General features: G+C 44.7%; 1 protein-coding gene across 5 annotated transcripts in view; it reads left to right on the top strand.

Moving 5' to 3' along the window:
* Positions 1-23,132, top strand: part of NUP153 (nucleoporin 153) — an 85,467-nt gene extending 62,335 nt beyond the window's left edge. For all 5 annotated transcript variants that reach the window (XM_032341189.1, XM_032341187.1, XM_032341190.1 and 2 more), the window contains 8 exons: positions 2,593-2,718; positions 4,801-5,424; positions 8,428-8,622; positions 11,588-12,472; positions 14,805-15,161; positions 15,813-16,085; positions 21,333-21,507; positions 21,787-23,132. In XM_032341189.1, the coding sequence (XP_032197080.1) occupies positions 2,593-2,718; positions 4,801-5,424; positions 8,428-8,622; positions 11,588-12,472; positions 14,805-15,161; positions 15,813-16,085; positions 21,333-21,507; positions 21,787-21,871 (2,720 nt within the window). In that variant the 3' untranslated portion in view covers positions 21,872-23,132. The remainder of the gene's footprint in view (positions 1-2,592; positions 2,719-4,800; positions 5,425-8,427; positions 8,623-11,587; positions 12,473-14,804; positions 15,162-15,812; positions 16,086-21,332; positions 21,508-21,786) is intronic.
* The last annotated feature ends 1,569 nt before the right edge of the window (positions 23,133-24,701 follow it).

Here is a 24,701-nt window from a genome sequence, read left to right as displayed (position 1 = left end):
TCAGGTGCCTGCATATGTTTTGTTTTGACACAGTTATGAGGTAGGCACAATGTTTTGTTGTATATTTTTTTTGTCCCTGAGGTGAAATTGAGATAAGGTAAAATGAATCCTTTTAAAGGGAACAGACTCAGTTGTGTTTAGTACGCTGGCTGTGTGCAGCGAGTCACTGCATTCTGTCTCGTTCCAAATAGTTTTATCCCTGCTCCCGCAGAAGAGACCTGTACCTGCTAAACAGCCCTTCCAATCTCTCCACTGCCAGTCGCTGTTTTGTTTCGTTGTATGTGCCCATTCTGGAGTCCTATAATACGACTTTTTGTGTCTAGCTTCTTTTACTTACTGTTTTCAGGGTTTATGTGTATGACAGTATGTATCAGGACTTCGCTCCTTTTTTTTTCCTTTTTAATTTATTTTTAGAATTTATTATTTATTTATTTGCTTCTTACTTTAAGTGGGTTCCATGCCCAGTGTGGGGCTTAAACTCATGATACTGAGTTTGAGTCACATGCTCTCCTGACTGAGCCAGCCAGGCGCCCCAGTACTTCACTCCTTTTGTGGCTGAACGATATTCGTTGTCTGTATATACTATAGTTTTTCTCTTCATCCATTGATGGATATTTGGGCTATTTGCAGCTTTTGGCTGTTGTACATAGCGCTAGTGTGAATATTCGTACGCACTTGTATGTTTGAATGCTGGTTTCCGTGCTCTGGGATATATACCCAAATGGTAGTTCTATGTGTAATTTTTTGAGGAACCACGATGCTGTTTTTCTCAGCCTCTGACTCCTTTTACACTCCTCCTAGCAGTGTATGAGGCTTCGGATTTCTCCACATTCTCACTGTGCTGCTTTTTCATTATACCCATCCTTAGCGAATTTGAAGTGATACTTCCGTTGTGGTTTTGATTTGCATTTCTCTAATGACTAATGGTGTCAAGCATATTTTCATGTGCTTCTTGGTCCTTTATCCTCTTGGGAGAAATGTCTGTTCAAGTCCTTTCCCCATTTCTAAGTTGGTTTACCTTTCTGTTGCTAAGATGTAACCATTTTTATATAGTCTGGATACTAGATCCTTATCAGATACATGATTTGCAAATAACTTATCCCATTAAGTAGATTGTCTTTTCACTTTTTTGATAATGTCCTCCACAAAGGTTTTAATGTGGTGGTGGTCAGTTTTTTTCTTTGCTTATGCTTTTTATGGCGCATCTAAGAATTCATTGCCAAATCCATTGTCCTGAAAATACCTTCTTGGTTTTCATCTTAAGAGTTTTATTGTTTTAGTTCTCACATTTAGATCATTGATCCATTTTGGGTTAATTTTTGTTTTATGACATGTGGTAGGATTTTTTGAAACTACTTGATCCACTCCTTTTAAATTGGCAAATGCTTATGAAAAACCTGGTTATTTATATTGTTTTACGAAAAATTTCAAACATTTTCAGAAGTAGTAGACTGAATTCCCATGTACTCTTTACGCAGCTTTGGCACCTAGCATTTTATAACCGTCTTGTTTCTCTTTTCTCTCATTCCTCCCTCTCCTGCCTGGAAACACACCTATTAGTTGTACTGAAACAATCCCACACATACTTCATTTGTAAAACTTTCTTCCTTAGAAATAGAACCACAAAGCCAGTATCGTCACAGATTTCTTATTTTAAGTATAAGAATATGTTTATTTTGGAAATTTTAGGAAACCTAAAAAGAATCAGCAATAAAAGTCAGTCATCACTATCAGCCACTATTAGTCTTTTGATGTATCATTCAAAGTCTTTTGGACTTTATAGTCTTTACCTATAACTGCATTTAAGAATGATTTTTGTGGCCACACAGCATGGCACCCTCCTGCTCTGTGATCACTGTTCTGTGATTGATGTTCTCAGACAGTTAGCATCTGTTATCCAGGTTTTCAATATGAAAACTGAAGGATCCTTTCTTTTTTTCTTTTTAAAGATTTTATTTATTTATTTATTTGCGAGAGTGAGCAGGAGCAGAGGGAGAAGCAGACTCCCTGTTGAGCGGGGAGGCCAGTATAGGACTGGATCCTGGGACCCTGAGATCATGACCTGAGCTGAAGGCAGATGCTTAACTGACTGAGCCCCCCGGGCGCCGGAAAACTGAAGGATACTTTGAATCATAGGATGAATTTCTAGAGATGAAAGAACTGGCTCAGTTTGGGAATTTATTGTTAAGGTTTTTTGATTAATCTTGTAAATTGTTGTGTAATCAGAAACACATCTCATGCAGTTTCTGAGCTTGCTCCCGCTGCCGTCTCTTTTTCAGCGTGTCAGTGCGGTTTTCTTGATTACCTTTTAGTTCCCTGGGTGAGGAATGATCTTATGTACAGTTTATACTTTCTGCCCTTTTCGGGAGAAAAATACCCAGAGTATAGAATGGGATATACTGTCTCTACTGTCTTATAATGGTTAACCCTTAAATTTTAAGTAAATTTATTCATTACCTTTGAGTTGCAGTGACTTTTTCATGATACTTTAGCAGTTGGTCCAAATTGGCTTTGAAGGATCTTTTTAATACATTTAACTCAATCCAGTGCTTTTTCTTGGCATAATGTCTTTTACATTTAAAAAAATTGCAGCTCAAGATATCAGTACAGTGAATAGTACAAGCTGTAAGAAGAAGCCAGATGAAGATTGTGAGGGCCCTTTTAGACCTGCAAAAACCCTGAAAGAGGGAAGTGTCCTAGATGTTCTCAAAAGCCCCGGTAAGTTAACAGCTGCCTTTGAAAATACTCTAAAATCTTAAGTACAAATTTGTGGTCTTATTTTAATGCCGTCTATGGTATGCTTTAGGTGTTTAAAAAATTATGGCTAGTTTGATAGGAGATTGACTTGAAAGTAGTCATGGTCAGATGTAAGTCTTTTATTTATTTTTATTTTTAAAGATTTATTTATTTATTTGAGAGAGGGAGACAGAGCATGAGAGGGGAGAAGTCAGAGGGAGAAGCTGGGAGCCCAATGCGGGACTTGATCCCGGTACTTTGGGATCATGACCTGAGCTGAAGGCAGTTGCTTAACCAACTGAGCCACCCAGGCGCCCCAGATGTAAGTCTTTTAAAGTAAGTATCTTAGAAACTCTCCTTTAGAATTCAGATCTTTTTTTTTTTTTTTTTTTTAATTTTATTTATTTATTTGACAGAGAGAGAGATCACAAGTAGGCAGAGAGGCAGGCAGAGAGAAAGGAGGAAGCAGGCTCCCTGCTGAGCAGAGAACCTGATGCGGGGCTCGATCCCAGATACCTGGGATCATGACCTGAGCCGAAGGCAGAGGCTTTAACCCACTGAGATACCCAGGAGCCCTAGAATTCAGATCTCTTAAGAGGCAAGTATAGCAGGAGAAGAAGAGGGAAGTGTAGAAGGAGAAAATGAATTGCCTTTTAGTAGCGATAGACCAATATGAGGGGAAAAAGAGTAAATAAACCTGATTATACACCTGGGCATATCTTTCTCTGATGGTAATGTTGAATTGCCTCGTTCTCAGATCATTGCCTAGTTCTTTCTGGGCAATGAAAGAAAGGAAACATTTGCTGATCCCAACATAGGTATATGTAAGGGACTGTGCTCACTTGAAATTCGAGAGCTCATAGAAATAACTTGAAGGCAGTGACTAGAAGTCCTCACTAAGTTTTCAGTTTGGGAATCAGGACAGCTACGACTGGGATTATGATGTCTGCTATAGAGATGTAAACATGTTTATAACATGATGTGGTTGCTCAGAGAGAATTTGGATTTACTGAGCAGATAGACATGTCTAATTGAATAAGAATTTGCAGATAAGGTTGGCTTCCACAGCAAGATTTAGGAGGATTAGGTTTTTTTGGTCTGGCTTTGTCATTTTTAGAGATGAGGGTACTGCCTTCAGGAGTCCTGGTGACTTAGACGATGTGGCACAGTTGGGGAGAGCTGCAGAGCGCCTGGGCTAGCAGCAGCTGAGGGGTGGTAGAGCGGCGGCGCATTCCTACGGTCCGTCCTCACGTAGCTTCTGCTCTGCATTCAGGGTGCCCAGCCCTCCTCCCTTTCAGTTTTCTTTAGCAAGATTTGGAGGAGTCCTATGTTCTGTGAGGGAAATTAGGAAAACCTGAGAAAGAGGAAGGAAAGGAAATCTATAACACCTTAAGATGGTTACTGTTAAAATCACACCAAACTTAGTGACTCAGATTAATCATTAACAAGATGGTACATTTTAGACCACTGGGAGTAACTAAAGTATGTTTGCCTTTTTGCTAAAACTAGCTCGAGGTTGGATTAATCGTAGCCTTAGAAAATCTCTAAACAGTCTTCTGTATCCTCTTACCCTCCAATTTTATTTTCCTTTTGTGTTAAAAGCTGGAAAAACAGGTCACTGGGTTTGTTGGTACATGTACAACAAAGGGTAATTGGTCCAAAGTAAAGGATTGGAAGGTCATTCCCATGAGTAAAGCTGGAATGAATCGATTCAATTCAATGACAGCAGTTTTGGTAGTACCAAGACTTTCTCAACTCCTGTTACTCCATGGTTCTGTGTGAATAACTTAATTGTCTGAGTACATTCATTGGTTACGGAAAAGGTATACTTACAATGGGAAAGGTTCTGTGATTATATTGGAGAACTATGAGAGGCAATTTATTTGAATTAGGATTTGGTAACGTTCCACGGGCGTCTTTGAGTAGCATGAGCTCATCCTCCACGAGGGTAGACTGGGTCTTCCTTTCTGTAGTTCTAGACCTTACCAGATGGTTTGGTTTTTTGTTCATTGGTTTTGTTTTGGTTTTTTTTTTGCTTACACTTTCCTCTTTCCCTCATTATAGGTTTCGCATCACCGAAGACAGATTCTCTTGCTGCTCAGCCTCCTACCACAAGCCCAGTTGTTTATACAAGACCAGCAATAAGTAGCTTTTCTTCTAGTGGCATCGGGTTTGGGGAAAGTTTAAAATCTGGACCGTCGTGGCAGTGCGATACTTGTCTACTCCAGAACAAACTTACAGACAGCAAGTGCATCGCCTGTCAGGCTGCAAAGCTGCCGCCCAAAGAGACTGCGAAACAAACTGGAATTGGAACACCGAATAAAAGTGACAGATCAGCTCTTCCCTCCTCAGGGACGGGGTTCGGAGACAAATTTAAACCGGCAGCAGGCACTTGGGATTGTGATACCTGCCTAGTGCAGAATAAACCTGAGGCAATAAAATGCGTGGCCTGTGAAACCCCGAAGCCCGGGACCGGTGTGAAGCGAGTCCTTACGCTGCCCACGGCTCCGGAGAGCGCGGTGACTGCGACTGCGGCTGCCGCCTCTGCCACGTGCACTGTGACCACTGCCGCCTTAGGGTTTGCTGAGCAGTTTAAAAGGCCCGTGGGCTCTTGGGAGTGTCCAGTATGCTGTGTTTTTAATAATGGCGAAGACAGTAAATGTGTGTCCTGTGTGTCTGAGAAACCAGGTACGTGTGTGGCTCTTTGGGAAAATTTTATTCATTGTTTGAGTAGGACATTTAAATTCATTGTGTGCTAACAGCCACCTCCGTGTAATGCGGCTGGTTGAGCCTTTCCTCGTGCACCTTCATTTCTCTGAGCCGTCCTGAGGTACAGTGACTTGCCTGGGGCTGGATCTGCGTCTTTCCGGGGCGGTGCGTTAACCAGCCCAGTACGTGCTTAGATGCTTTCTTTGCATCCGTTTGTATCAGAACCTTCCTGCTCGTCACGGTCATTTTCGAAGTTGACTAGTACAGATGCTGAAAGATCTTAGAAGGGGCAGCCTTCAGCCTTTCTCAGACTGTTCTCCAGAACGAAATAGCACTTCATCTCTTTCCCTCTTAGAAGTGAGGATGGCAGTTGGTCATTTCCAGAGAAGTTTTCACAGAAGGTAGTCAGTATCACTTTATGAGAGGCTGACTGTTAATGGTGATACCTGTACCTCTGTTCTCTGCCAGAGAGATTGCAGTGAGAGCAAATTACTGAATCATGAATGAAAAAAATTCTAACCTGGCAGTGAGAAAAAAGGAGTCAGGTTTGAGTTTTTCCTGTGTCTCTGTTCAAATTTGAAGAAGTTACTGAGATTCACAACTGGAAATGACTTCTTGCTGTTTTTGTAATAACGTTATAGAATTGTTTGGTCTAGGTATATGGCAACCTGGATACTAAGTAAAACCTTTTATGGATGCCCTGGGAATTATGCTTTCCTTTTTATTGCATTATTCATGGATATGAAGTTTTAGGTCTGCAACGGGAAGTTCTTTATTTGTTAGCCTCTACCCTATGTCTGAACATAAGGAGTGAGCCATAATTTCTCATTCTTACTGCACATCTCCACAAGAATAAGATTTCAGAGTCTTCCTTCTGAAATAACTTTCCTTTTCCATCTGTCATTCCTCCTCCTCCCCTAAAGGGGAAAAAGAAAAAAAGGGCAAGTCTTTGATCAAACAAGAAACCAGAATTAATTCTGAGTTGATTAGGAGAATAAAACTGAGTTAGGAAGTAAAGTAATGTTAGGAAGTAAAAGTAATGTCAGCTATGGATAATGGAAGCTCGTACATTTATTAAAGAAATCCCAGCTTCATCCTGTAAATGATGAGCCATCATTTTAAGCAGAGGAGTGATAAAGTTGTGTGTTTGACAGATTTCTTGGTGGCTTTTTGGAGGGTAGATCTGAAGACAACAAAAGTTGGAGGGATACCGGAGGACAGATGAGGTTGTTGTATCAGTAGTACGTGTGGGCAAAGGTAACGGTGACGGATACTAATGGAGTCAAACCAGGATGTCAAATAATGTACAGTTGAAGCCCTGTGGGTTTTGAAGTTGTGAAGTTGAAGCTGTGAAGTTGACAAATAATGTGAGGACTTTGGATATCTATCCTAGAATGGGCGCTCCAGGCTGGAAATACAGATTTGGGAGTCATTAGGTTATAGTTTTCCAAGAAGGCATGGGAGTAGAGGCTACATAAACTGAGGGGTTGGTGGGAATAGAGAAGATGGCCCGAAACTGAACTCTTAACTTAAGGGAGTGGCAGGAACGAAATTTTGGAACAGTTAATCTTTATTTATTTATTAAGATTTTATTTATTTGACACAGAGAGCAGAAGTAGGCAGAGAGGCAGGCGGGGAAGGGGGTGGGGGTTCTGGCTCCCTGCCAAGCAGAGAGCCCGATGCGGGGCTCGATCCCAGGACCCTGGGATCATGACCTGAGCTGAAGGCAGAGGCTTAACCCACTGAGCTACTCAGGTGCCCCTGGAACAGTTAATCTTCTAGAGGAGGAACCAGAGAGGAGGAAATCCCAAAACTACATGGCACTGGTTGCTTCTTAGAAGAATGAACCTTGGGGAACAAGAGCAGAGGTTGCAGTAAGAAGACCGTTACTCAAGCAAGAGCTGAGGGCTGCTTGACTCGGGGGAGCAGTAGGAGGCTCAGAAAAGGTGAAGGAAACAGGAGAAACAGGAAGACGCTTCTAGCCGCGCTGCCCAGCTGGCCGGGGGCACTGCCCCCGGGAAGGAGACCACAGAGCTGCGACTGCAGGTACTGCTTGGTTGCTCATGAGACTTTTGAGGACGGTGGACCGACGATGCAACCTCGGGGAGCAGTTTTCGTGGCAAGATGGAGGAGAACCTAATGGTAGAACAGACACCAGGTGCCTGGGAGAGGCGACAGGACAGCAGCTGGAGACGCCGGAGTCAATGACTCCCCTCATCACACACTTGCTTCACGACGGCTTCGCGGGGCCATCCTTCCCGTGCCCCCTCTGCTCCCCACGGACTTGCCAGTTCTGCTGAAGATTTAAATGACCCCTCTGCGAATCCGTTCTTCTCCTGCTCCTTAGTCAGCTCTTTCTTCATGCATCACTTTCCATCTTGGCGATGGTGCTACTACGCATTATGTTGTACTCTTCCCCTTGTAGACCGCTAGCACTTTGAGAAGTTAAGCGGCATTTCATTCATCCCCATGTCCTTAGAACTGTGGTATATTATGGTACTTAATAAATGTCTGTTAAATAGCTAGGTTCTAACCAATGCCATGAACTTCTGTGTAAAAATTTCAAAGGCAGAGACCTGGGTTTTGAAATCGTGCAGTTGATGCGGTCTGTGGCTATGTATTTTATGTGTTAGACTATTGCCTACAATTTATATCTTAGATTTCAAAATGCTATGCTGTTCGAAGAGATTTGATAAAGATTCTTAAGGACATTTTAGTCTTTCAGTCTCTGATTACTGAGCACGTGTTTTTTTTTTTTAAACCATGATTATTCAAAACTCGGGTTAAGAGAGCTCATCACTGGCAAGGTGAGTGTGAGCTGCTTGTTTGTAAGATTAAAAGAATTCTGATATGTCTATATTGTTTTTAACAGTGTAAAGTCTATATTTCTGGCACTTTACACTAATTGAACATTTAGACTTAGTGGTATCTTAAGATACTGACATAATGTGAATTAGAATTTGTTTCCTTACTGTTTTTTAGGAAGTTCGGTACCTGCTTCAAGTAGCAGCACTGTCCCCACCTCTCTGTCTTCTGGAAGCTGCTTGGGGTTAGACAAGTTCAAGAAACCCGAGGGCAGCTGGGACTGTGAAGTGTGCCTGGTACAGAATAAAGCAGATGCTACTAAATGTGTGGCGTGCGAAAGTGCAAAGCCAGGCACAAAATCTGAGTTTAAAGGTAAGGCATCGGTGCAGCGCCTCCTTGTACTGCCATTTTAAAGTGAAATATTTGCAGATAACTTCAGTCTCACATCTGAGTTACTGTAAAGCTGGGTGACTGCCTGGTCAGCAGTGAGGGTTTGTTTTGGTTTGTTTGTTTTTTTGTTTCGCTTTATTTATTTATTTATTTTTTCCCTGCAACTGTTAAGGGACTGACTATTCTATCTTGTGTTGAGTCTGAGAGAATTGCAGATACTTGTTTCTAACTGTTAACAGCCCTTTGGGATTTAGATGAGTTTACTGATTCTGGGGATTTACACCCTGAGAACCAAGTAATCTGGACTTGGGCTTTGGTTTCCCAGAGAATGTTCCAGAGAAAGGAGTCTCTTAATAATTTTGTTTTGTAAATACAAAGGAAGAACTTCTAAAAACAATTTATGCTGAACTGTCGCCGAAGGCCACATTTTCAAGTCTTTATTATCCTTTGTGACTTAATATTTCATATGAGATACATTTCAGTAAAAAGGTTGATAAAGCTGGGAAAGAGCAGAAATTTTAGATCTGAAATAGCAGTCAGGGAGAGTTGAGAAAAATTGTTACCAGTATGGGAGAGGGCCTCAAAGGCGAGACCATGAGGGCATTAAAGAAAGAATTCCAAGTTTAATCAGCTTGTACCCGTGTCTTGGACTAATGACTTCCAGACTCTTGACTGGAAACCAAGCAGGAAGCTTTTACATTGTGACCCACCACATGTATAGCATATTTGTATGATTGATTGAAAAGTGTCACAAACTAATACTTACTCTTAGTTTGTTTGTTACCCTATTTCCATTCTTTTTCATTTTAGAAGAAAAATGCTGGTTTCAACCCACCAAATTAATTACATGGCTAAAGGGACGCAGCTGGTTTGAAAAACACTGCCTTTGGGGGGCGCCTGGGTGGCTCAGTTGATCTGACTCTTGGTTTCGCTCAGGGTCGTGAGATCGAGCCCAGTGTTGGGCTCCACAGTCAGTGTGGAGTTTGCTTGAAACTGAGTCTCTCTCCCTCTTTCTTTCTTTCTCTTTGTCTGCCCCACCCCTACTCGCTATCTCTCAAATAGATCAAATAAATAAAATCCCAGACTCTGCATTTGGGTGTTTTAGGTCACTATTTTCCAGTCCACTTGAGGTTGTTGTGTAGCTGTGAACCTTGTGGTCCTCTTTCCGTGCCCTCTCCCTGTTGTGCTATAATCATCAAACCTTCAAGTCTGTGCCTTTGAGGCAGAAGTGAGAACGAGTTAATTATTGTCTTTAGCACCTCAAGTTTTAGCTTTCCATCTAATATCACTTGAGGTATTTACAGACCATGTGGAATGCTGCTTGCTTGTCAGATTTTGGTAATTTTTAAGGTAAGTTTCTTAGCGAAAGAAAGAAATGGGTCATCATTAAAGGGAGATTTGAAGATAAGAGGGCTTTGTCTCTATACGTGGGTAAGCCGGGTTGATGGATAAATATCTTGGCACGCCAGTGATTCCTGTTCATTTCTAGTTTCTAAGCTACAGAAAAGCATTATGAAACCAAGACTTTGATCTTGTCAACATGGTACTATTTGTTTGTAAGCAAACAAATAGTTTGCTTCTGCTTATGCAGGTCTTCTGGTGTTCTGAGGTTGAACTTCTTTTTAATGTTTGATTGATAACGAATTTATTCACAAGATGTCAAACTCTGGCTATAACAGGATTCCTAGTGAAAAGTCTGTCTTTTGTCCCCGTTGGTTCATTTTCCATCCTTCCTCACCCACCAGAGGAAATAACTGGTGGTTAGTTCCTCAGAATTCTTCCAGAGTTTCTTCATAACACATGATAAGCAAATATACTCTTATTCTGTGTGTTCTTATTTCCTCTATTTTGTTAGAAAATGTTGTGTACCATACTGTCTTTCTGCCCCCTTGATTTTATCCTGGATTAGCTTGGACACATCTTTGCTCTTCGTTCACAACTGCCTGGGATTGCATATGACATTTTGCATGTCTGTGAGTTTATCTTTAAAAATAAAGACTTAGGGGGAAAAAAAGAAAGTAAAATAAAGACCTAGGATGTGAAGGTGATCTGGCTGTGCTGTCACCCCATTGATCACCGGGGTGGCTTCCCCTGATCTGGCTGGCTGGCGCTCCCTTCCTCCCTACGGCTCCACGTACATCCGTCCCAAAGTTGCGTGCTCTGGTCAAAGAGGACGACCTTCCCAGATAGAGGAGGGCCCTTCTCAACTCAAGCTTGTATATAGAGCAGCTGCGCTCCCCTGTTAGAACCTCCAGGCAAGCTCTCAAGGTCCATTCTTAGGAGCGTGTAGGGTAGTGAAGCTTCAAGACTCCAGATGTATCCAAGTGACGTGCTGCATGCATCAGTCTGCCTTTCTTTACAGAATAAATAAATACTTAGCTGTAGAATTGTTGGGTCAAAGGATACATGTGTTTGTAATTTCTAGTAAATACAGTTGCCTTCCATGGATTGTGTGCTAATTTACCCATCCACCTGTCCTGTAGAAAGTGTCTGTTCCTCCTCGACTCCTCACCAACACTGCCTTACCAGGTTTGTTGGATCCCTGCCGGTGTCACGGATGAAAGGTGGCGTGTCCGTGTAGTTGGGAGGAGCGAGATGGAATTCTCTTGCCGAACATGGGGCTGCTGCGTCGTGTTCACTGCCTTTCACTCTTCAAAGGAGGCCTTTCCAGAGTTAGTCCTTTTTTTTTTTTTAAAGATTTTATTTATGTATTAGATAGTGGGCACGCACGAGCAGAGGGAGAAGGAGAGACAAACCTCCTCTGAGCAGGGAGCCCAATGCAGGGCTCAATCCCAGGACCCTGGGATCATGACCTGAGCTGAAGGCAGACGCTTAACCAACTGAAGCCACCCCGGTGCCCCTCCAGAGGTATTCGTTTGTTTTTCAGGGGGACATTTTGTTTGCGTGGATAGCGTTAACTCAGTGACTTGTGTTTTATATTTTGAAGGCTTTGGCACATCTTCCTCATCTTCAAACCCAGCAGCCTCATCCTTCAAATTTGGTATCCCATCATCCTCTTCTGGACCTTCTCAGACCTTAACAAGCACTGGAAATTTTAAGTTTGGAGATCAGGGAGGCTTCAAAATCGGAGTGTCCTCAGATTCTGAGTCTCCAAACTCCGTGAGTGAAGGCTTTAAATTTCCTAAACCATTAGGAGATTTTAAATTTGGAGTTTCATCTGAAACTAAACCTGAGGAAGCTAAAAAAGACAGTAAGAGTGAGAACGATTTTAAGTTTGGACTTCCTTCGGGCGTAAGTAACACGGCTTCGTTAGCTCCATTTCAGTTTGGCGTGTCTAATCTCGGGCAGCAGGAGAAGAAAGAGGAACTACCTAAGTCTTCGTCTGCGGGCTTCAGCTTTGGTCCCGGTGTTATTAACCCCACCCCTGCTGCTGCCAACACCGCAGTGACCGCTGAGAGCAAGAGCAGCTTCAGCTTTGGAACCCTAGAAACCAAGAGTGTTTCCGTGGCTCCTTTCACGTGTAAGACGTCAGAAGCCAAAAAAGAAGAAACGCCTGCCGCCAAAGGAGGGTTCACGTTTGGCAGCATAGAGCCCGCCCCTCCGCCGTCTGCCTCGTTGTTCGTGCCGGGAAGGACAGAAGAGAAGCAGCAGGAACAGGTCACTTCCACTTCTCTGGTGTTTGGGAAGAAAGCTGACAGTGAAGAGCCAAAGTGTCCATCAGTGTTTTCCTTTGGAAATTCAGAGCAGACCAAAGAGGAGAGTTCTTCAAAGTCCACCTTTAGTTTCAGCGTGGCGAAACCAGCTGAGAAGGAATCGGAACAGCCAACAAAGGCCGCTTTCACATTTGGAACGCCAACCAATACTACGGCTGGTAAGTATTAAACTTTTTTTTTTTTTTAAATAATGAGGCGTCTCTGATCTCTGGACAAATGCAGCAGGTCAGGGAATTGTTTACACTGAACAGAGCTGAGCGAGACCAGGAACAGCTCTCTGGAAAGGAGCATAGGATTTTCAGTTTTCACTGCTCCATACCCCAAGAGGTGAAGAGGTTATCTACAGCCGTGATGGCAAGCCTGCAGGGTTGCACGTCTGTCCACGCTCCTCCCTTCTGTTTGAGCTTTGACAGTTGGGATTGGCCTCCTGTTCAGGAGCCTAGGCCTGCCTTCATAAGCTCATGAAATATTTCTAACTCACTCTTTATGTACAGGCCTTCATTCACAAATACAGTTAACGAGTCATCAGGCATTTAAGGAGCATAGACAACAAATATAATTTGTCTCTAAACAGGGGATTATGAAAACTAGTATCCTGAAGGAAAAATGAAAGAGTATTTTAAAAACTTTCAGAAAACGTGCTTGGTGAAATGAAATCCTTCTGTGGGCTGAGCAGCAGAAAAACCTTAGATGATGGATTAGTGAACTAGGATTTCACAGAACTCAGTTTCACAGATGTGCAGAGAGACTGGGTCCAGCCAGCCCACAAGTGCTGTTGCAGAAGGGGTGCTTAGCAGATGAGAATAGGACGGAAGAAGTATGAAAGCAGTGACAGAAGAACATTTCCTTTGTGCAGAGAAAACCTCTCCTTAAAAATGAAAACGGCCCACTCATTAGCCAGGACCAGTGAGGTTGTAGGACACTAAAGCCAAAATTTTGAATGCTTTCAGAGAGAGGAAAGCTCTTTGCCATCAGACTTTGAATTTGTAAGACCATGTGCTTGAAACAGTAGAGCAGCGTCCTAAAAGTGAAAATGGTCTTGATCTTACAATTTTATATCCAGCTGAAGGGCAAAAAAGAGATGTTTTCAGACAGGCAAAAAAATAGAATGCCTGTGAACACTTATGAACATACACTGGAAACACGAAATGAAAAATTTACTTTGGAAAAAAAAATGGAAATCAGTGTTTTTTTTTTAGTCCATTGTCTGGACATTCAAAACACCCTCCAAAAAAGAAAGTAAATACTCCATTATATACAATTTGGAAAGGAGTAAAAACACGATTAGGTCTAATTAGATGTAATCGTGGTATCACTGTACTTTTTCCACTGAAACAGACACTCAGTCTCCCATTAATGAACTTGAAAGTGAGCCAGTGTGCTCCACTTTCTGTAAATCACAGTAACACCCATACCATATCGCGGCTGGCCTGTACAGAGACAGTATTGGAACTGAGACCTCATTGGGAGAGTTTAAAAAAAAAAAAAAATCTTCAGGAAGGTGGGTGATTTCAGGCTCATATGCAACCAGTAGCTTTCCTCTAAATCAGCAAGAAATAGCTGCACAAATGACCTATTTCAGACCTGTTCCTGAGTGAGAGCACTGTCCTTCCCAGGGTCCTCTGTGTCTTCTCGCTCTGTGTGTAGTTGACTGTGGTTGACACACCTGTCACCTGAGTTTCAGGTATGCAGCATAGCGATCGGGCGGCTGTGTGTGGTAGTCCGTGCCCAGCACCGCGCCATCTGTCCCCACACGGTGCCGGGACAGCACTGTAGACTGTCTTCTGGTGCTGGGCCGTGTCAGCTGTGACGGATTCCTTCCAGAGCTGGAAGCCTTCGTTTCAGTTCTGAGAGGAATTTCGATGGAGTGTGACAAGCTAAGCTCATTTTAAAATTCACCTGGAAGGGAGAATGCACGAGAGATTTTGGAGAAAAGGGCAGGCACGCAGCAGGTTTGCTCCGCTCGTATCAGACCATACTGTGAAGCCACAGGAATTAAAACAGTCTAGGAGAGGTAACTGCAGAGGGAATAAATGCACACGTACTTGGAAATTTAGTGTGTCCTAAGGGGGGAGTTATAAACGAGTGAGTGAGGACGACCTGGTCAGTAAGTGATGCAGTGGGACAGATGAGGGTCTTGCTAACATTTCTTGCAAAATCAAGAGGAGAGCCGTCTCCCGCCGTCTGAACAGGTGTCCAGATGTAGCCTCCAGTTCGGGGTGTGGGATTGAAGGGATATTTTTTATTCTTACTAATCTGAATGCTGAAAGTTATCTGATCTGAGACGCAGTCCAAAAGCCATAAAAGAAAAGATGGACATACTTGCTTACATCAAAATTCAATATAGCACGTCCATTTGATGAATTCATATAAAAAAAACTTTAGTGGTTCTGTGTTCCAGTGACTGGTTAGACTGCACGGTAGGAAGAAGTGCCTTTCTGTGGTTCCGTGTCCTCAGAGTTTTGTGTGTCCCGTCACCCGTGTCTGCAGATCCGGGGGCCGCGAAGCCGGCGTTCACCTTCTTGAACAGCAGCGCCCCCACGTCCAGTGCGCCGGCCCCGGCCGCCGCGGGGGGCATGTTCGGGAGCTCCGCCGCCGCCTCCAGCGCGCCCGGGACTGCCTTTGTGTTCGGACAGGCCGGCAACCCTGGGAGCGGCCCTGCCTTCGGGAGCTCGGCCGAGTCGGGCGCGTCTCAGTCGCTGCTGTTTTCTCAAGAGAGCAAACCAGCAACCACATCGAGCGCGGCCGCGGCCGTCACCCCGTTCGTCTTTGGGCCGGGAGCCAGCAGCCACAGCACCGCCAGCTCCGGCTTCAGTTTCGGAGCCACGACCACATCCAGCTCTGCAGGTACGGAGACGCGAGGAAAACGGACGTGTTGCAGCTGAACGGGCTGGGACTGTCCTCTCCCAGCAGGTAACTAGCGGGGACCTGAGAAGTGACAGGTGCCACTAGGCCGGCTGCCCCCAGCGTGCTGTCACACGTTCGCTGCCTGGAATCACGTCCATTTGGTGGTTCGGTTTAATATCATGAACTTGTGGCGGGGAGCTTTCTAGTTTCAGTGTCCGCTTTAGATTTTCCAGGTGTTCTTTTTGAAACGTTGGGTGGTTGAGTAACCAGAAACTGGGGACTCTCATTCGGCGTGAGCCCGCGGTTGGTAGCACGTACGTGGGACAGCGCTGGTGGCCTCTGCTGCGGGTTAGGTAGTCGGGCGAGAGATTGCTTGTCCTCGATCGCTCTCTCTGCCTGGCAAAAAATGTGGCTGCAAAGGTGGGGATGCTGGCTCGTCAGCCACTTTGCTGATGCGAATTCTATATGGTCTCACTGAGTAATGGGCGAGGACTGTGCTCTTCGTGGTTATTGAAACTGGCCTTGCTGGGGTTTGCTCCAAGACAAGTGTCTGAAAGGAAGCTTCAGGTTTGCTGCTGACTTGCTAGCAGTTTCTTGAGGATTATCTCGTGGTGGCTTTCAGGTGACATTGGTGTTTCTCTGGGCTTCTAGGATCCTCCTTTGTATTTGGCACGGGGCCTTCGGCGCCATCTGCCAGTCCAGCATTTGGTGTTAACCAAACCCCGACATTCGGACAGAGTCAAGGTGCCAGCCAGCCCACTCCCCCAGGCTTTGGAGCTCTGTCCTCGTCGGCGGCATTGTTTTCTGCTGCCCCTCAGCCCACACCGCCTACTTTTGGGACCGTGTCCAGCAGCAGCCAGCCTCCGGTGTTCGGACAGCAGCCGAGTCAGTCCGCCTTTGGCTCCGCAGCAGCTCCAAGTTCCGGTGAGTGCGCCCCGCTCATGGGGCCTTTGTCTGCTCTGCCCCTGGGCTCTGCCTGTCTTAAGACAGAATGGTTTCTCAATTCTGAAACTGTGCCTGTGTCTTCTTTCTTTCTTTTTTTATTTTTATTTTTATGTCTTTTTCTTTTTTAAGGATTTTAGTTGAGAGAGAGATAATGTGCATAAACGGGGGGAGGGGCAGGGAGAGGGGGAGCAGAGGGAGCCCATTACGCGGCTCGATCTCAGGACTCGGATCGTGGCCCGGGCTGAGGGCAGACACTTCAGCGACTGAGCTACCAGGCACCCCTGTCGTATTTCTTTAAATGTCTCTTGTACTTGGCAGAATAGAAAAGTATGTGTTGGGACTTCCCTAGAAACAACATTCCCAACTTTCATACAGTGAAGCACTTTAAGGCATTAACCATGCAGTTAAAATGTAGTGATTTCTTATTCTTTGAGGTGCGGTATCGGTTCTGTCCCATTTCTCCCATCTGAGCTTAGGGGCACCCCAGCCTAGATTTCAGCCGCATTTTCTAGTCCTCGTTGTGATTGGATTTCCTTCGGGAGGTCCTCCCCGCCGCTGCAGCTCTCTCCTGGAACAGAACCCCCCCAGGTGCCCAGGACACTGCTTGATGATCCTTGACTTGCATATTTAAACGAACATTCCCGTGTGTGTGTGTGTGTGTGTGTGTGTGTGTGTGTGTGTGTGCGCGCGCGCGTGTATGCATGCACACATCTGCTTAATACGGCTAATCACATTGTACTCTGAGGATATATTTCCTCAAAACTGTAGGATGTGTGGTTTTCTGACCGTGGAATACGACTTCATACAGAAAAGCCTGGGACAGAAATGAGCAGAAACGAGCAGCTCGCCCTCCACCAGCAGCCCCCTCCCCAGGGAGCTGCTCCTTCACGCGCCTCTTTCCTTTGCTCTGACGTGTCTGGGCTTTCGTGGCGATCCCTTTACTGGGGTTTTATTTAAAGCTAACTGCTGACCTGTGAAGCTCTACAGAATATCATTTTGCCTTATTTTTAACTCTGTGTAAATGGAATCCACACTGTGTTCAGTCTCCGGATTCGCGTGGCTTTCACTCTGGCAGAGCTCACCCGTGCTGGCGCGTGTGCTGTGCTCAGTCACTGCCACACTGTCCGTCAGGTTGTGAACGTGGCACAGTTCATCCATACGCTGCTGCTGAGTGTGTCCGAGTTGTTTCTATTACCAGTCGGGAAATGCACCTCTGCTCATTCTTGTATATGTGCCTGGAGGCACACGTGCATACTTTTCGAGGGTACATACCTGGGAGAGGGATTGCCAAACTAAAAGGTATGCGTGCATATCTTAGACTTCAGAAAATAATGCAGGCATATCCTGACGGAGTGTGCCCATTCGCATCCTACTACGTTGTGTGAAGATTCTCATATTTTGAGTCTACCGGATTTCATTTTCTGTGAAATTTTTTTTTTTTAATTTTGTTTATTTATTTGACAGAAAAATCGCAAGTAGGCAGAGAGGCAGGCAGAGAGAAAGGGGGAAGCAGGCTCCCTGCTGAGCAGAGAGCCCCACGCGGGGCTCTATCCCAGGACCTTGAGACCATGACCCGAGCCGAAGGCAGAGGCTTAACCCACTGAGCCACCCATGTGCCTCTGTGAATTGTTTTTTAAGGATTTTTTTGGCCATTTTTTTTTTGGAGGGGGGGAGGTTTCACTTTTGCTTAGTGATTTGCAGGAATTTTTTTATGTATCTTGGATATTAGTACTTGGCCAGTTAGTACAGGTAGCAGAATTTCCACTGGGACCTGTGTTAGCCATTTTTTTTTTTTTTTAAAAGATTTTATTTATTTATTTGACAGAAAGAGATCACAAGTAGGCAGAGAGGCAGGCAGAGAGAGGAGGAAGCAGGCTCCCTGCTGAGCAGAGAGCCCCATGCGAGGCTGGATCCCAGGACCCTGAGATCATGACCTGAGCCAAAGGCAGTGGCTTAACCCACTGAGCCACCCAGGCGCCCCTGTGTTAGCCATTTTAATCAGGACGTATGGGTTCTTCTCAGCACATGGGGTGGCGCAGTGCAGCCTCCCTCCACGCAGGCGCCCTTCCCCGCAGTCCTCCTCCGCCAGGGACCGCGGTGTGCTTAGATCAGTTCTGAGTATGCAGGTGCCGTATGGTACAGTGCGCTTTGCTTTTCTATACAAAATTTTGTTTTCTCCAGCACCAGTGATGCCGGTCTGTGTTAGGAATTTCTTTGTACCTGTCATTAGTTATAACTTTAGCTCTTCTCCCAGTCATACAGATTGCTTCTCAATCTTTCCTTATACGTTGGCTGCTTGTTATAAATAACAATACTAAAGTATTGGAAGGAAATTTTTCACAGAATCTTCTCACCCGTTCCTTCTACCAGGCTTTCTAGGCTTGCTGTTCACTGTTCTGGAGATGGCCCTTCGCTTCCTCTCTTTGCTGGAGGATGTCAGTGTCTTGTTCTTTCTTATTCCTCTGTTTTGAGAGAGCAGATCTTCCAGTGATTTCTTAAGTCCTCAGGGAAGAGAATTTTGAGACCTTACATTTCTGGAAGTATCTTTATTCTTTGCCTGTGTTTGGTAAGATTTTGGTTGAATGCAGGTTTCATTTGGAAATAATTTTCATAGTTGTGAAAGGATTTCTCCATGCTGGACTTTCTGGATCTCTCAGAGTTGCTATGGAAGTCTTTCTTGATGTTTGCTTTTGTATGTGTGCTGCTGAAGTAAGCACTTGATCTTTGCTTTTGGACCCATTTCTTCTTTCTGAATCTCACTGGATCTTTTCTTTGGCTCCGGTGTTCTGACTTAACCAGGAGGATGTTCCTTAATCTGGATCCATTTTTATCCGTTGACTGTGTGAAGAATTTAGTTTGTCTTTTTGTGAATGTCCATTGTTGGGAACTTTCTGGAATTACTTCTTTGAAGATTTTTGTGCCTCATTCTTTTACTTCTGTTCTTTTTTCCTTTTTGTCCCTTCTGTCCTTTCTGGATAGATTTCTTCCATTTATCTTTTATTTCCCCTTTGGTCAGGATTTTACTTTTGCTAATTTCAGATGTTCTTTTTTGTTCTGTGGGTGTGTCCTTTTTATATTCTTAATGTTCTTATTTCAGAATTGTTACCTGTTATCTCTTTAGGATATTAATGATGAGATGTGGGGTTTTCTTTTCTCCCCTTTACATTGTGGTTCAATCCATTTTCTACAAATTGTTTTTCTCTTATTCTTTGGCTCTTGGTGTTTCTTAGGAAATACTTTCCTCAACTGTCTGGGGCTTCTTAGCTATCCACTCAACAGTTGTTTTTTTAAATGGTAGTAGGAATAATTAACATGAGATCCATCGTTTCAGCAAATTAAGTGCACGATGCAGTGTTGTTAACTACAGGCCCCTGTCGTACTGCTAACGGCTGCACCCCGCCTCTGGTGTAACTGCGCTCCGTACCCGTTGGCGAGCCCCTCTCCATTCCTTCAGTTCCTCTCTCTCTCTCTCTCTCACATACCCCAAACCCACCCCCCCACCCCCCACCCCTCAACCACCCTCCACCCCGCAACCACCCTTCTCTCTGCTTCTGTGGTTTGGCAGTTTGGATTCCTCATGTAAGAGAAGTCATGCAGTACCCGTCGTGGGTCCGGCTTATTCCACTTAGCATGACTTCCTCCCGCTTCAGCCAGGCGCTTGCATATTGTTTAAAGGCTGAACAGTGTTCCTGCGTACGAACCGCCTATTTCATCTCCTCGGTTGCCGGACATTTAGGTTGCGTCCACATCTTGGCTCTAGTAAATAATGGTGCGGTGAACTTGGGAGTTTGGATGTCTCCTTGAGGCCCTGATTTTAAATGTTTGGGAGAAATACCCAGAACAGGGTTGCTGGATCATAGGGTAATTTCTGTTTTTAGTTATTTTCTGAGGCGCCTCCGCACTGTTCTCCACGGTGGCTGCCCCAGTTTGCATCCCCACCAGCAGAGCACGGGGTTGTTTTCCTTCACGCGCTCACCAGCACCTGTTGTTTCTTGTGTTGCTGATTTTAGCCCTTCTGACAGGTGTGAGGTGGCACCTCACTGTGGTTCTGATGCGCACGTCCCTGATGATGAGTGATGTTGAGCATCTTTGCACGTGTCTCTTGGCTGTTTGTGTCATCTTTGGAGAAATGTCTGCTCACATCCTTGGTCCATTTTTAAAATCCGGTTATTTGGGCTTTTTGACTACCAAGTTGTAGAAGTTATGTATTTTGGATATCAGCTCTTCATCAGATACATGGTTTGCAAACATCTTTTCCTGTCCAACTCTTAATTTTAGGAGTGTGGGATACCTCAGTACCACTTGATAATTCTTCATGCATGGAGAAGCTCATAGATCTTGAATCTCACTGTAGGTTCATCTGATGGGCCTGCTTCCTTAGGAAGACCTGGATCTTGGTATCAGTAGGTCTTTCCTTCAGAAGGTCAGACTCCCCGGAGGTTACTCCCAGTGTCCTGCCAGTGTGCAAAAACTCCCCATGGCCCGTGCTCTGGGAGCCGAGTCAGGGAGGAAGGCTGCAGCTCTCCGTAGTCCTAACTTCAGCTTACTTTTGATCCTTCTGTGTTCAGTAGGATGTTCTGGCCTTTGTGTGTGGCCGCCTAGTCCAGAGACTGAAGTTCTGTCCTGTTGGGGTAGAGGAGAAAAGTCTCGTTTGGTATTGGGGAGGAGTGACCTGGGTTCCTGCTTCTCACACAGATATTCTCCCATCCTCCTCCAACTCCTTCTTTTTCTTTTTTTATAGTCACACCTCATTCTCCCTTCCAGAGGCCCCAGGCACCCAAGCCTTTGGGTATGTCTAGAGTAAATGAATTGCGCCTGTGCTTTCCCAGCTGCCAGCTTAGTACTTGGCTCCAGTCAGCCCTCCGGTGTCTCCATTTTGTCGCTGTTGTCTCCTCTCTGTCCCCCATCTTCGTAAAACAACATTTACTCTTATTTTAACATAATTTTTGAAGAAGTTAGCGCTAAATGTGGGTGTGGATTCGGCTGTCCTTCACCGGAAGTCTCTTCTACCCTGTTCTCCTTGGTCACGGCTAAGTTGGGTCCCTCGTCTGAGGGTGTCGGAGTATGTTCGGTGTGTCGGTGGAGCGAACGGCTCACTTTAACTTTCTGTTGAGTGACGGTAAGACCGCTTAGTCCTTCCCGTGTGGTTATATGTAAAGGTCCGAGTCCTTACCAGAAAACTAGCATTTTGACCTTAGTGAAGTGTTTCTGCTTTAACCGCCGCAGGTTCTTCAGTTTTCCAGTTCGGCAGCAGCAGCACCACCAATTTCAACTTCGCCAACAACAACCCGTCGGGCGTGTTCACGTTCGGGGCGAACCCCGGCACCCCCGCCGCCTCGGCGCAGCCCTCCGGCTCCGCGGCCTTCGCCTTCGGCCAGTCTTCGGCCGCGTTCACTGTGGGGTAAGGCCGCGCGGCGGGGGCGGGGCGGGGCTGCGGCGTGGCGGGTGCGCGCCTGCGCGGAGCGGGGCTGGGGTGCTCGGCGCGGCCCCGGGGCGGGCGCTGCGTTCCGGCGAGACACGAGTGTCGGCCGCTGTGCTGTGCGCGGGGACAGACGGGGACAGAGAGCGCGTTTCCTTCAGTGACCCCCCCCCCCCCCGCCCCCAGTCGCAGGTCACCTTGTTTGGATGCTGAAGTGTCCCGGAGCACCGGGTGACGTAACGCAGTCCCTCTTTTTCACAGGTCAAACGGGAAAAATATGTTCTCTTCTTCCGGAACTTCGGTTCCTGGTCGCAAGATAAAGACTGCTGTCAGGCGCAGGAAATAAAGGTCGCGGTGTGTCCCACACCGCGTTGGCAACTGCTGGTGCCCTGCTTCTCAGATCCCGGCCGTACTGTGCGTGGGGCTGGCTGTGGTCAGACCTGCCTGACGAGTTCCTGAGTTCGCCCCCCCCAGCCCCGCCCTCCCCTCCTCCTCCCCCGTTCAAGAAACAATAATCGCTAGATCGGCGGCTGATTCTGCCCCAGAAATAGGATCCAGCACATGACCCCTGATTGGGCGCCGCCGCGCACGCCCGGGCGGGTGGCTTTGTAGGGAGCCTCCATGCGCGCCGCGCTGCGCTGCGCTCGCGGGTGCGCGCCGGGGGACGCGTCGACGTTGTAATTATATGGGAGGAATTCTGTATAGATTAGAGAATGTGGAAGTGAATGATTTCTATGCTGAGTTTGTGCTGGTGTATGTGTGAAGTGAGTGAGTTGGGTGTATTGTGCACTAAAATTTTCTGATAGAGGAAGCCTGATTAAAGAATGGTCCATGCTAAGGACTTATTAGATCTAGTGCGTTCTCCATTTAATAATTATATGCTATTTCTATATTTTCATTCTCCTATCACCTGTCTTGCCTTTTTCATTATTTTATTATGAAACTGGTGTAAATACAATTTTGTTTCTGTACTTTTTTGGCATAACATAAATCTGTGAACTTGAAATTTTAATTTTGTGTTAGAAAATTTGTTTGTTCTTTGTTTAGTCTTGTCTCAGATTTTATTATGTAAATCCCATTATTCAAAGTTGCCTAAATCCATTTAGAAATCTTTAAAAAAAAAATTGGGGATTCTTAAAGTGAATTTATTGGCTTTTCTGATCCAGTTTTGTTTGGACCAAAAACCAGTATTGTACAAAGTATTAAGCATATATTTTTATATTTACTGAAATGGACTGTGGTGACTTTGGATAATAAGGAAAAGTTTAATATTAAAGCCATGTTTATTACAGTATAATTAACATGTTAAACCATGGGATAAATGCCATCAATAAAAAATTATGAAATATTTTTTGTTCTAGTGTTAACTTATAATGAAGGTACCAGTGTTAATGGAAGGGAACCTTTTTTTGTAAAGGTTCGCCATGGTCAGAGAAATTCCAAAGAATACATTTAAGTGATTTGGACAACTCCTACGTGAAGGGGAAGTGTCTGGAGGTAAAACACAGAGAAGGTACCCTGCTTTTCTTCTGGTGCTAGGAATCACGCCTACCTTGCATATAAAATGACATATCTTTTTAAAAGTTGAAAATAAACACACGTAACCATTTGCTTGTATCTGTATCTTCCTTGAGAGGCGACTAGACAGTGTTTACTGATCAGGCCTTGGAGACACATGCTGAAAGCAGCCTAAGAAATTACGTGGTCCTTCTTACAGATTCTTTTACTAATTTTTCCCCCCAACTAGATCTCGTCCGTGGTCCATAAAAGACCTGTTGGGACAGCATTTGCTTGGTTTTAGACTTAATTTGAGCACACGGTGATTTTGTGCGGACTTTTATTTTGCTTAACTTCTGGTTGAAATCCAAATTCAGAACTTTAAAATGTTTACGAGCTGTTTTGTGTTTCCAATTTTGCAAAGATATTTTTTGTTTTGAAAACATCTTAGGTCATTATCTGGTGCTGGTTTGGGGAGAGAAATTTTATAATTCTCACTTTATTAATAATATACATTTGACACAGGCCTGTTTGGGGGCAAATGATGGTGAATACCGGAAACCTGGTTTTAATGTGGAGATGTTAATGCCTAACTAAGGGGCAGGTTTGTTCATTATCTGCCATCCTCTGGGCCCATAATGAATGGGAGTATTAGGCTTTCTGCTCTGGGAAAAATTTTCATAAGAAGTGTGCTAGAAATAGTTATTTAGTATTCTTTAAAACAAGTTGACTGAAAATCAAGGTGGCTTAAAAATGAAATCTGGCACCAAATCTGTAGTCTACAGAGCTGTAATCAGGGCTTGGGACTTGGATTTTCTGTCTCCATTGTCGTTATTCCCAGGCTGCGAATGTGGCTCCAGACGACATTCGTGAACGCAGCTCCAGCGGCAACCCTGCCCCTCCCAACTCGGTCCAGCAGAGGGAATCTCCTTCCTGGACTGGCTCCGCCGGCAGACGTACTTCGCAGCCACTCTCTGTGACTCTAACAGCGGTCTTGGATAGGCCTCGGTCCTACCTTCCCTACACAAGTGAAAACTGAGGGCAGTTCGTAGAAGAAGGGGGGAAATACCATGGAAAGAAGCTACTTCTAGTGCTGGAAGACTTCGAATGCCTGAGGTCCAGGCCTGAGGATGGCACTTCAGGTACCAGGTTGTTTCAAGTAATTTATGATTTGGGGCATTAAGAAGAAGTGTAATTTAGACCATTGAAAAATGTCTTCAAGCTAGCTGCTTATTAATAGTTGTTAACAAATTCTCTCCCGAAATTGTTCGTGTATTTGGGATTTTATTTGAAATTAAAGTGGTGGACTAATTTTAAGTTTGTAACCAGGCTATAAATTAGTCCACCACTTTAATTTCAAATAATAAAATCCAAATTTTAAAATTTTTATTATTCAAGTACTCATTCATGTAACTCACGTTACAGTCGTTTCAGGCATACAGCGGGATTCGGCAGTTCTATACGTTACTTAGTGCTCCCCACCGTAAGTGTGGTCACCATACGTGATTATAGAATTACTGACTCCTTCCTGTGCTGTCCTTTCATCTCCATGACTTCATTTGTTTCCTGGGTCTATTTAAAGTTTGAAACTCAATGAAAATGTTTACAAAGGTTAGCCTGTGTGTTGAATGGAAACTGACACTTGATGTGGTAAAACTGGGAAAATACGTGTATTGGGT

This window comes from Mustela erminea, chromosome 4, assembly GCF_009829155.1.
Source record: "Mustela erminea isolate mMusErm1 chromosome 4, mMusErm1.Pri, whole genome shotgun sequence".
In the NCBI taxonomy this organism is placed as follows: domain Eukaryota; kingdom Metazoa; phylum Chordata; class Mammalia; order Carnivora; family Mustelidae; genus Mustela; species Mustela erminea.
This window is presented reverse-complemented; position numbering and strand designations above follow the sequence as displayed.